Below are 12,883 nucleotides of genomic sequence, written 5' to 3' on the forward strand. Positions count from 1 at the left end.
TGTTTTAAACAAGCATGAACATTCCCATGAAATGTATGGTTGACTAACAAACAAAAAAATCAAGGCGTACCTGCTGAATAAAAGAAAGAACAAATGAATAACAAAATGAATAACATTTTGGTGCCTCCTAATCTGCAGGATTGAAGAGGAGTAAAAGATATCCTCTGTGGCTCCATTTAGACTCATTCTCGCTAACATTGCAACCCGGCTCTGAGCCCTGAGCCCAGCTGAGTCATTCAGATACATAAGTATGGACCAGTGCAAAGTTAGGATTAGCAAACTATGTTTATACAGCATCTACCTTCAAAAGTTCCAGTTTTGCCAAAATATCAGCAGTTGTATTAGCCACTTTCTTTTTTAGCTGCGAATATCGTATTCCTGTTTCCAGTAGAAACTATACAGCACAGAGAATAAAGCTGGGGAGTTCTTCCTTTTGGGCCAGGGTTCTGTTGAGCGCAACCTCATCCTCCCCTCTAGGATCTGAGCTGAAAGCAACTTGAAGAACCCTGCAAATTCTGACCCATGGTGTTTCCACCTACTGCGATGGACAGCTCACCTAATTTGTGCTTGTCTTCATTTCCTCCTGTGTAGACGGAGCACAATTATACTCTATCTCAATGGAAATCACTCCATTGAAGATAGAACTCTGCTTTCCCTTTGAAGATCAAGGCATGCAAAATAGCTACTACTAATTATCTGACATATTGGTGAATGTGTTTTCCTATCTGAAGTACTAAATGATTTTTAATTACTCTTTCCAGTTCTTTCTCAATACTTACTTAGCATAATGTGCTGGCTGGTGCACAAAAATGTTTGCTTAAAAGGAAAGCCAGTTCAGAAAATGCACTATAATAATGCAGTCTTATTTAAAAGATCTATTTAGATAACAGGTAAAAGTCTGCTCTGAATAATGGTTTTGGTGATAAGGAAGTCATTATGAAATCAGTTATTCTCAGGTGATTTATGGAAAGTTATAATTTTACAGACCTACAGGGAGCATAAGCTTTCTAATCTACTTTCCAGATGGTATTTTCCCCTCAAGTTCTTGTTGAAGCATTCAGACGATTGGTCAGGACTTTTCAAATATAAACCGCCCTCCGAATTCACGCTGGGTATATTTGGGTATGTTGTGATCTACGTGACATGGCCAGTTATTAATTTCCTACATTATGGAATATTCTCTGACTGCAGTGGGTTTAGAGAGTTTCTATATAATTTGCAGAGTGATCCAGAAGGAATTTGACTGGTGTCCGGCCAGCAAAGGACAAGGTGCTAAGGCGACTCTTCCAGGCTTTTCTTCTGAATAGTGATGGAAACCTGAGAAACATGGCTTTCATCAACATCAGCAACATAAAACTAAACTTATAGTAAAATATCAGGAGTTCTTTAATGAACAAAATAAACTGACAAGCAAAATAGAAACAGAGGCATGGATACATGGAGCAGACTGACGGCTGTCAGAGGGGAGAGGTTGTGGGAGGGACTGGGTGAAAGAAAGTGAAGGGATGAGCCAAAGAACATGATGAGTATATGGGGTAACCCATAGACACAGACAACAGTGTGGTGATGATGGACTGAAGGCAGGGGTGGGGGGGGATGGCTAGGGCTGGGTGGAGGTGGGCAAAGGGGCTGAAAATGGGAACATCTGTAATAGTGTAAACAATACACGTTAAAAAGAAACAGGAAATCCTCTTCTTTCATTTGGAGAAATAATTTTGGGCCAATTCTAATACCACAGTCAAACTGTAAATTCAATAACTATGACCAAGATTTTAGTAAATCAAACAAAACAGGAAAAAAATGTTAATATTCCAGATGGCACTTTAGATTATCATATGTAGATGATACTTAATTTAACATAGCATATGATATTTGGCTTCCAAAATAAATCATTTTAAATATTTTTTTCAAACTTAAAATTCCTAAAAAAAATGTGAGATAGTTCCTAAAAAGGGCTTCTATATAGCTACAAGTAAAACAGTATCAGGAGATATATTTAGTGACATTTAAAGCTAATTATTCTGAGTTAGGAAATACATTCTTAAGTATAAAAAGTAATATGAGTATATCTATAAGATGACCAAAACTGTCTTCAAATGTATATACACTTTCAAATTAATGCTTTTGTGCAAATATGTATTCTAAAAGGACCCAAATTTAAAGTTAACATTTAATCTTTAAATGCTCAATCTAAATCTACAATAGTAAAATAGTTCAACTAATCATACTTTATTAATATTAAAGGATATTTTATAGTAATTAAAAATGCCCTGAAGTAATTTTTATAATAAGAGAAAATGTTAAATAAGAAAGGATGAAAAATAAATATATCTTATGATCCAAAATAGTTCACTGAGTCTGTGTGACTGTGTAAATCTGAAAAAAGCAAAACACCAAAATGCCAACAAAAGTCATTTTGGGTGATAGAATTATTTACTTTTTTATTCTATTAATATTTTCTAAACTTGCCATGATGAACATGTACTGCTGTTAAAAGGTTTTAAAATAACCATAAGGATTTGTATGGGCACCCTTGATACATATGAAGAAGCTGTGTTATATAATATCTAAGATTTGTCACATAATTTCTAAGCTCCCAGAAGACATCAAATATTTCATGTATACATTTCTATTATTCATAATTATTGTCACCAAGACTCATTCTGGAAAAAGCAGCTGGATTATTGAAGGCCAAATATACAAGTAGACCCATTCCAATAGAACTGAGAAGAAGGATTCTCATATGAGGGCTTAAGAACACCTGTCCCCATCATACAATGGAATATCCTTCTTACAGACAGATGTGAATAAAGGCTATGACAATTCTTCATTTTTCGTTTTTAATTGTGCTTTGGTCTCGATGTCTCTTCCAAAAATTCAAGTGCTTACCTGCATTGAAATCTGAGAACACCTTGCAACCTCATTTAGTTTCTTGTGTCTGAAGCCTGCTTACTTATTCTTTTGGTGCATGTTTCCTTACAAATAAATTGTAGAGACATTCCCACCATTGTAAACCAAACAAGGCAAAGAAAATTATGACTGGATATTATCCAGGTCAATATTTTTGACTCAGGGAGACAACAAAAGTCAGCGGGTTCCCATCTCGACCTCATCCCATCAGTGTCCCATTGGAAACACTCCCTTGGTTTTCCCCACAAGAACTTGGTTTGCAACCTATTCCCTAACCATGTGATGCCAGTTCTGAGGTTCAGGGTCACTTGTCCATCGACTAGTCTTAACTTTGGAAGAGTGTTGGAAAAGGTGAGGATATCTGAATTTTGCTTCACATAGCACTGGATAGATAAGAGAAAGCAAATCTTTCTTCCAATTTCTATTTGAGAGTGTACTGTAGTATCTCTGTCATTTTAAAGAAAGGCGTAGTCTTGCCCTGAATGGAAGGTATTGTTGATTTTGTTCAATTCTAAAATGGCTCTGCAAGTTCTAGTGTCATTCTGGAAGATGCTGAAAACCAAGCGGTCAATATGGCAGGTGGGGTAAAACAGTGGAAGAAAATCTAGAGAGGAGATAATACTTGGGATGCATAATGTTTGATGAGTGTTTGACGCACAGTATTTGAGACATGTTTATCAAAGGTATGAAGGCGCACTGGCCTCACTGTGATTCCTGCAGTTTGTGCAGCCACTATGGCCACAGTGTTTACCAGCAGCCCACTCCCTCACCATCTATACATACCTTTTGGAAGGGGCTGGTAAAACAAGTGAAATAGTCCCAGTTCCATCCAAGTTGATTGAGTTAAAGGCAGAGCTCCAGTTCACAAAGGGCATTGGAAGGCTAGGGAGGGAAGCTGATGCAAAAAACTCTTCTTAGCAACTCATCTACTGAGGAAGGAAGATAGCAAGGGCTGTACCTCTAAGGCAGATAGGCAAACCATATGACAAGACTTGAGTCCCCAATAGCATTTCCAGACCTGGTCAGTATGAACTCTGGATCTGATACTTGTAGGGACCCATCAGAGAAAACAGGTTAAAGTTAGCTTAATATAAACCCTTCAATATAGTTAAAATTGTGTGTTCTTCTCAGAAGTCAAAGGAAATAATTCAAAGAATGTGTTAAACTATAGTTTTTTTTTAATTTTTCAAATGAATGATAAACCTCTCCAGATAACTGAATTTAGTTTTCGCATATATTTATCAGAATTTATTTTTTATTCCTCTCAAAAAGTAGATGGTGAAGTCTGGTGTGTGTGTTTGCCCTCTAAATTTTTCCTATGACTTTATCATTAGATGTGGAAATACTGATATTGGAACAAACCGTAATAATCAGAGCCCTTTCAGTGCAAGGCTATTTTCTGAATAGTCAGTTGTAAAACAGTGACATTCACTGTTTCAAATACATGCCCATATAGTAATGTGGAAATATTTTCAACAGCTATCTGAAAACTGAAAGGGTGAAAATTTCTCAAAATGCTTCACTTAGATTAGGTGGGTAATTAAGTTCAATAAAAATCAAACTTATTTTTTAATTTGTAGAAAGATTGCAACTTATACCATGAGCATCCGTTCAAAAAGTACACTACCCTTAGGAGATGAAGTGCTTGGGGGATAGTTTGTCAACTCTCATCATCTTCCTTATACATAGATCAAGAAAAACGGAGTGTAATTTACATTGTAAGTCTGGCTGCACGCATAAACCAATTCACTAATCTTATTACTACACAGTGCAAAAATGATCCAAGTAGAAATAAGCACTAGCTTTATTTAGTCATCTTCATTATAATCTAATGAGACAATAAAGTCAGCATATCAACAGATAATTCCATTTCTTATGTCATACATAGTCATATCTTCATGCAGATAACAGAAGTTTTCGTTTCACAATGCAACTGCTGTAAGTTAAATTGATTCAATTTAATTAACAAGCATTTATTCAGCGCCTACCTGTGCACAGCACTATACTAGGCATACAAAAGAGTTAGAAGATAAGATCCCTGCTCATAGGAAGCTTACAATCTGGATAGGAAAGATAATCCATGCAAACAAGAAACAAGAAAGAACCATTACAATTCACAGGAAAGTCAATAAATTAATCAACTCTAAATTAAAGATACTAAAGTCCAAATAAAGACCATCAAGGGAGTGATATAATTGGGTATAAGGGCTAGTGTGGATAATTTGACCAGAGGAAGTAAGCCTTGAATTTGGTATGATGGAAGTGATGATGAGCACATGAATGCTAGGGGAACAGGGTGATCATTCTGTGGCAAGTAGGAGATAGAAAAGAAGGAGAAATTCAAAGACAAAGTAATAAAAATCAGCAAGTCAATTGCAGGGAATGGCGGGCAAATTGGCTTACCTCTGGAAAAAGATATGAGTTAGGAGATGTAATTGAAGTCCCACAACAAGGCTGGCTAAGAGCATTGTCACTATTCAAAGTCAATTTAAACTTTAAATAAATAATAATGCTTAAACACATCTAGAAACTGAAGCCCCACCCCACCACCCAAAAAGTGTGTGTTTTCCTAACCTTAAATAAAGCAAAGAAAAATTAAACAATATGAGAATCGACACTCAGGAGATATGATCATTAGAGGTCAAACGATCAGACTGATGAAATAGCAATCACTTATGGTGTCATTTTTTTTTTTAACTCATAGAGAGACGGGTTGTCTAAGACCCACATAGCTCCTCAACACTCTGCTGCTAATCTGGCCCCTAATTCACTTAGGATATTTATTCTAAAACACCTGTTTTATTTCATATTAAATCCAGCAGCAAATAAAAAGCCCTTGGGTACATATTTGTGGGGGGTCATAGATGAGGAGACAGGTAGAAAAAAAGGGGAAACAAGGTGGTGGTTTCATAAAGTCAGTTAGTGAGTGCTCATGATGAGTGTTTTATGAACATATTTCTAAACTCGGAAAAAGAGGGTGAAGTAGTCCTGCTCCCAGGCCAAGAAAACTAAGGCAGAAGAAATGTATAAAATCAAAGTCCATCATGAGCACAAGGTTTCCAAATTAACCTGTATTACTGAGTCACACCTTCTTTTAAACTCAATTTGTCAAGGAAATGGGTGAGAGGAGAAAATGGCAGTGCAGGAACAAATCCTGAATTTGGAATAAGGCGGAGATCCTTCTTGCTGCATGAGGACTGGTGATGCCTTACAGACCAGTCTGATCTCGATAATCCACCGGGTCTAGACCAGGAGAAGAGCAGCCCCGCAACGCTTGTTCTCCGGGCCTTCGCACCCGTCACTGCTTTTAAACGGCAAGGCGAGGAGTACTTCCGGGCCCTCAACACATCTTTGAAGGTTACTGGCCGCCAGCAGCTGCAGCTGTTCAAGATAAATTAATTAATTAATAATAAGAGAAAAAGAAGATAAAGAGAAAGCAAATTAAAATTTTACATTCAGTGTGCTTCCTGATTCTGAATGAGATGGATACCCTGAAATCCGTATCTTCCAAATGTGCTGTACATTGAGTTTTTATACTCAAAATAGTTCGTTACCTCTTATTTTATAAAATCGTCACAAATTCTAAAGACAGGAGAGTGAAAGTTTTTCTCTGTAATATTTATTCATTACTGCTTATGTAGTTAATATAGAAATTTATTCCTTTCAAATTTTTCCAATAAAGTAATTCTTCATTAAAAAAGTTTTCCATTGTTCAGTAGATATTAAGTAGATACGTACTGAGTGACTGTGGTATGTAAAGTTCTGTATTATCTCCTGACTTAACTATAAATAAGATACAGTCTCTGCCTTCACGAAGGTTATACATAATTTTATAGGCAAGTTATAGAAAAAGATCACACTATAGCATTATATTATTATTTAAAATAATAAAGATAGCAATAAGCCTTATGTAGAATTCAGATCAAGAAGTCAGAATTTTTTACTAATCATTCTAAACATAATTGGATAATGTTTTGTTTTGTTTTTTGGCTGGATGGCAAGAGTGTAATTTATTTTATTTTTTATTTTTCAACTACGGTTTAGATTCAATATTATTTTCTTTTGGTTTCAGGTGTACAGCATAGTGGTTAGACAATCACATACTTTACAAGGTGCTGCCCCCATATGTCCAGTGCCCACCTGGCACCACACATAGTTATTACAATATTATTAACTGCATTCCTTATGCTGTATTTACATCCCTGTGACTATTTTGTAACTACCAATTTGTACTTTCTAATCCCTTCACCTTTTTTTTTCACCCAGTCCTCCAACCCTCCTCCCCTCTGGCAACCATCAGTCTGTTCTCTGTGTCTATGAGTCTGTTTCAATTTTGTTTGTTCATTAATTTTGCTCTTTAGATTCCACATATAACTGAAATCATATGGTGTTTGTCTTGCCTATTGTTATAATCACAGTCTCGAGCCAATACAGAAGCACTGCAGTTACGTGCAACATACCTCCTCGAACTCTTTGATGCCTGCAGGAGCCTCGGTTCAGCTTTACAGACACACACAGACTAAAAGTTAAGGAGTGGTAAAGGGTATCCTATGCAAATGAAACCAAAATCAGGGATAGCTGTACTTATCTCAGACAAAATATATTTTAAGTCAAAACCTGTAACTCATATGTGGAATCTAATGAACAACCTGAAGTAACAAGGAAAATGGGGAGACTCATAGATGGAGAACAGGGTGAGAGCTAGTGGGAGCTGGGGGCAGGAAGAGAAAAGAAGGGGCAGAGGGACTAAGCAAAAAGGAAAACAGACTCATGGACATGGATAACAGTGAGGGGACTGCTGAGGGAGTATACGGGGACTGAATGGTAACAGAAAAAATACAATAAGATTAAACTTAAAAAAGAAAAAGAAAACCTGAAAAAAGAGACCAAAGAGGTCATTATGTAATGATGAAGGAGACGATTCATCAAGAGGATGAATATTATTGTAAATGAGTAATTGCAAATGCTTATATACCTGACATCAGAACATTTATATATTTATATAAATATATAAAACAAATATTAACATCTGAAGGGAGAAATAGTAATGCAATAAGAGCACGGGATTTCAATACCCCATTTCCAACAATGACAGAAAAGCAATAAGGAAACATCAAAATTAAACTCCACATTAAATCAGATTGACTTTCAGACATACACAGAACATTCCGTCCAACAGCAGAAGACACATTCTCCTCAAACACACATAAACCATTCTCCAAGATGTTAGGCCACAAAATAAGCCTTAATAAATTTAAGAAGACTGAAATCATACTGAGCATCTTTTCCAAACACAATAGTATAGAACTAAAAATCAACTACAAGAGGAAAACTGGAAAATTCCCAAGTATGTAGAGACGAAACAATGTGCTCCTGAACAACCAACGGGTGAAGGAAGACATACAGAAAAATAAAAACTACCTGGAGAAAAATGAGAGTGGAACACAACACACCAAAACGTGTGGGGTGTAGCATAAGCAGTTTTAAGAGGGAAGTTATAATGATAAACACTCACATTATAAAAAAAGAAAGATCTCAAACAAACAACCTAACTTCACACCTCAAGAAACTATAAAAAAACTATCTAAGCTTAAAGATAGCAGAAGGAAGGAAATGAAAAAGAGCTAATGGGAAAAAAAAATAGACTAAAAATACCTCTTCATAAAAAATGAATAAATTAACAGTAAAGAGAATTCCAAAATGTCAAACACACACATACACACACGCAGTAAAACCAAAACAAAGCAAAACAAAAAAACCCCAAACCTAAAAAGACAATAGATGTAATAATAACGTAAAAGACAATAAAAGTAAGAGCTGGTTTTTTGAAAATATAAACAAAGTTGACAAACCTTTAGCTACACTAAGAAAAAACAAAGAGAGAAGACTCTAATAAATATAATAGAAAATGAAGAGGAGACATTACAGTTGATAACACAGACATATTAATGATCATAGTAAACTACTATGAACTACAAGCCAACAAATAAGATAAACAGAAAAAATGAATAAATTCTTAGAATTATATAACCTACCAAGACTGAATCATAACAAAATAGAAAATTTAAACAGATAAGTTACTAATAAGGAGATTCAATCAGTAGTCAAAAACTTCCCAACAAAGAAAAATCCAGGACCAGATGCCTTTACTGGTGAATTCCGCAAAATACCTAATGAGGAATTAACACCAATCCTTCTTAAACTCTTCCAAAAAATTGCAGAGGAGACTAACTCTTCCTACACTCGTTTGATAAGACCAGCATTACCCTGATACCAAAGCTAGGCAAGGACTCTGCAAGGAAAAGAAAGGACAGGTCAGTATCCCTGACGAACATAGATGTAAGAATCCTCAACAAAATGTTAGCAAACTAAATTTTAACAGTACGCTGAAAGGATCACATACCATGATCAAATGGGATTGATTCCTATGATACAAGGATGGCTCAACAAATCAATAAATGTTGCAAATCAATATATGTGAACCATCACATTAACAAAATGGTGGATAAAAGTCATATAAGCGTCTCAATAAATGCAGAAAAAGCATCCAATATCCTTTCATGATAAAAATGCTCAATAAATTGGGTATAGAAGGAAGATACCTCAATATAATAAAAGCCATATATGTATGACAAGTCGACGACTAACACCATACTCAGTAGTACAAAGTTGACAGCTTTCCCCCTAGATCAGGAATTACATAAGGATCCCCACTCTCACCACTTTTAATCAACATAATACTGGAAGTTCTAGCCAGAGCAATCTTTTTCTTTTTAAAAAAAAATTTTTATTGTATTTTTTCCATTACTATTTAGTCCCCTTATACTGCGTGCAACTCAGTAATCACCACACTATTGTCAATAGTCATGAGTCCTTTTTCCTTTTTGCACAATCCCCCTGCCATTAGCTGTCATCCTGCTAGCCAGAGAAATTAAAATAGAAAAATAATTAAAAGGCATGGAAATCAGAAAGAACTAAAATTGTCCCTGTTTACAGATGATATGATATTATATCTAGAAAACCCTAAAGACTCCACCAAAACGCTGTTGGAACTAATAAATAAATTCAGTGAAGTTGCAGGATACAAAGTCAGTATACTACAACAAACTATCAGAAATAGAGAAATTAAGAAGACAATCCCATTTACAGTAGTGTCAAAACTAATAAAATGCTTAGGAATAAATTTAACTACAGAGTGAAATATCTGTACATTGTAAAGTGAAAGACATTGATTAAAGCAATTGAAAAATATGCAAATAAATACAAATATATTCTATGTTAATAAAGGAGTAATATTGTGAAAATGTCTATACTACCCAAAGCTATCTACAAATTCAATGCAATCCCTATCAAAATTCCAAAGGTGCTTTTTTTAACCAAAAAAAAAAAAGCAGCTAATCCTAAAGTTTGTACGGAACCACAAAAGACTCCAAAAAAGCCAAAACAATCTTGAGAAAGAACAAAGCTTGAGGCATTGTACTTCCTAATCTCAAACAATATTACAATGCCATAGTAATCAAAACAGTATGGCATTGACATAAAAACAACACAAAGGTTAATGGGACCTCTACGAGAGCCCAGAAATAAACACTATGGTTAATTAATCTTTGACAAGGTGCCAAGAATACAAAATAAGGAATGGGTAATCTCTTCAGTAAATGGTGTTAGGAAACCTGGATATACATATGCAGATTAATAAAACTGAACCCATATATTATTATACTATACACAAAACAAACTCAAAATGATTAAAGATTTGAATGTAATATTTTAAACCATAAAAATCTGAGAACAAAACGTAGAGAAAAAGCTGCTTGACATTGGTCTTGGCAGTGATTTTTTGATTTGACACCAAAAGCCAAGGCAGCAAGAGCAAAAATAAAAAAGTAGAACTACATTAAACTAAAAGGCTTCTGCATGTCAAAGACAACTTACAGAATGGGAGAAATATTTCTGACAAGGGATTAAACACAAAATATACAAAGAACTCATATAAATCAATAGCAAAAATACCAAATAAGCCAATTTAAAAGTGGCAAAGGACCTGAATGGACGTTTTTTTTCTGAAAAAGATATATAAATGGCCAGAAGATACATGAAAGGGTATTCAACATCATTAATCATCATGGAAATGAAAATCAAAACCACATACCTCTTAGAATGTCTATCATCAAAAAGGCAAGAGATAAATGCTGGTGAGGATGCTGAGAAAAGGGAACCCTTCTGCACTGCTGGTGGGAATGTAAACTGGTGCAGTCAGTATGGAAAACAGTACTGAGGTTCCTCAAGAAATTAAATATAGAACTATCATACAATCCAGCAATCTCACTTCTGGGTACATATCCAAAGGAAATGACATCATTAATCTGTATTCCCACATTCACTGTAGTATTATTCACAACAGCCACGGTCTGGAAAGAAACTAAGTGTCCATTTATGAGTAATGAATAAAATGTGTGTAATGAATATATGTGTGTGTGTGTAATACAAATAAATATACGATTAATAAATAAATAATACAAGATGTGTTCAATGTCCTCACAACTGTAAACCTACTCCTGCCCACCCCTTGTGTGTGTGTGTGTGTGTGTGTGTGTGTGTATACACACAATGGAATGATATTAGCCGTGTAAAAGAAGGAAATCCTGACATTTGTGACTGTATAGATGACACTGGGGGACATCGTGCTAAGTGAAATTAGCCAGACAGAGAAAGACAAACATTGCATTGTATCCCTTATACACGGACTCCAACAACAACAGCAGACTGGAACCCGGAGAATCAGACAGTAGAGTGGTGGCCGTCAGCGGCAAGGGGTGGGGGAAATAGGGAAAAGGTGGTGAGAGGGTCTGAACTTTCAGTTACGATGAATAGGATCTAAGGCTGCAATGTGTAACATGGCAGCTACAAATAATGACACTGCATTGTGTAATTAAAATTTGCTAAGACAGTAGAACTTAAGTGTTCTCACACAAAAGGTAAAGTGGTAAATACATGAAGGATGGATGTGTTAATTCACTTGACAGTAGGAATCCTTTCATAACGTATGTGCTTCTAAAATCATTACATGTACACTTCAAGTGTATTACAATTTTACTTGTAAATTACATACCAATAAAGCTGAAAAAAATTAAATGCAGTTAAGAAACAAGTAGCATGATAGCAAAAATAATAACCTAAGGAATACAGCTGCATTCATCCCTGGGGCCACAAAGGTTAGCCGCCACGGAAGGAGAGCAATGCTGAAAGAACCACGGAAGCTGCCGCTCAGCCCCGCCCACTTCTAATCTTAGGGTACAACGTGGCCTGGCCCCGTACACACATACCACTCTCCTGTTCATCTGTGTGGACTAGTAAATTTCTTTCTTTTTCTGCTTAAACCAATTTAGGAGTTAGGTAGGAGGGAAAGAAGTTAGGGGTTAGGAGTTACGAGGGAAAACGAGGAGTTACGAGTTTCACTGCACTTCTTCGGCATCACTTTTCCATGTGGAAAGCAAAGTATATAAGCAATTTTGACATGTCGATATATGCTTGATTCTAATATTTTAAAAGTTAACGAGACTAAAAAGAAAGAAAGGTGAATGAATCAGAACAGGCTTTGACAAACGAGGGTGGTGAGCTCAGAGGAGCCTCCTGGGATCTTCCCAGGGTATCCTTCTAGTTACAAAATTGGTCCAAAAAGGCAGGACAGAGCCTGTATTTGTATCTGCTATTTGTATGTGACTATATAGCTTTTTTCCCTCTATCTTCTGTCATTTTGCAAGATCACTTTTCTATCACTACTGCTAAGTTTACATTCCTGAATTTTTCTTTCAGTTTTCTTTCTCCCACTGGGAAAACAACCAACCCCCCTGGATGCCTGAGAAGGGCTAAAAAGGTGGACAGTAGGAATGTGGGGTGACTGGCTTAGGGTAACACGGCCACTCTGCATCAAATGTCCCCCTTTGGCGAAAAGGAAGAGCATACTGTTTGT

General features: G+C 35.9%; 1 protein-coding gene across 1 annotated transcript in view; it reads right to left on the bottom strand.

The window, feature by feature from the left end:
* Nucleotides 1-6,268: 6,268 nt before the first annotated feature.
* Nucleotides 6,269-12,883, bottom strand: part of TMC1 (transmembrane channel like 1) — a 134,477-nt gene continuing 127,862 nt past the window's right edge. The window contains exon 20 of the mRNA XM_071220517.1: nucleotides 6,269-6,291. Coding sequence (XP_071076618.1) covers nucleotides 6,269-6,291 — 23 coding nt within the window. The remainder of the gene's footprint in view (nucleotides 6,292-12,883) is intronic.

Source organism: Desmodus rotundus, chromosome 1 (assembly GCF_022682495.2).
Source record: "Desmodus rotundus isolate HL8 chromosome 1, HLdesRot8A.1, whole genome shotgun sequence".
NCBI lineage: Eukaryota > Metazoa > Chordata > Mammalia > Chiroptera > Phyllostomidae > Desmodus > Desmodus rotundus.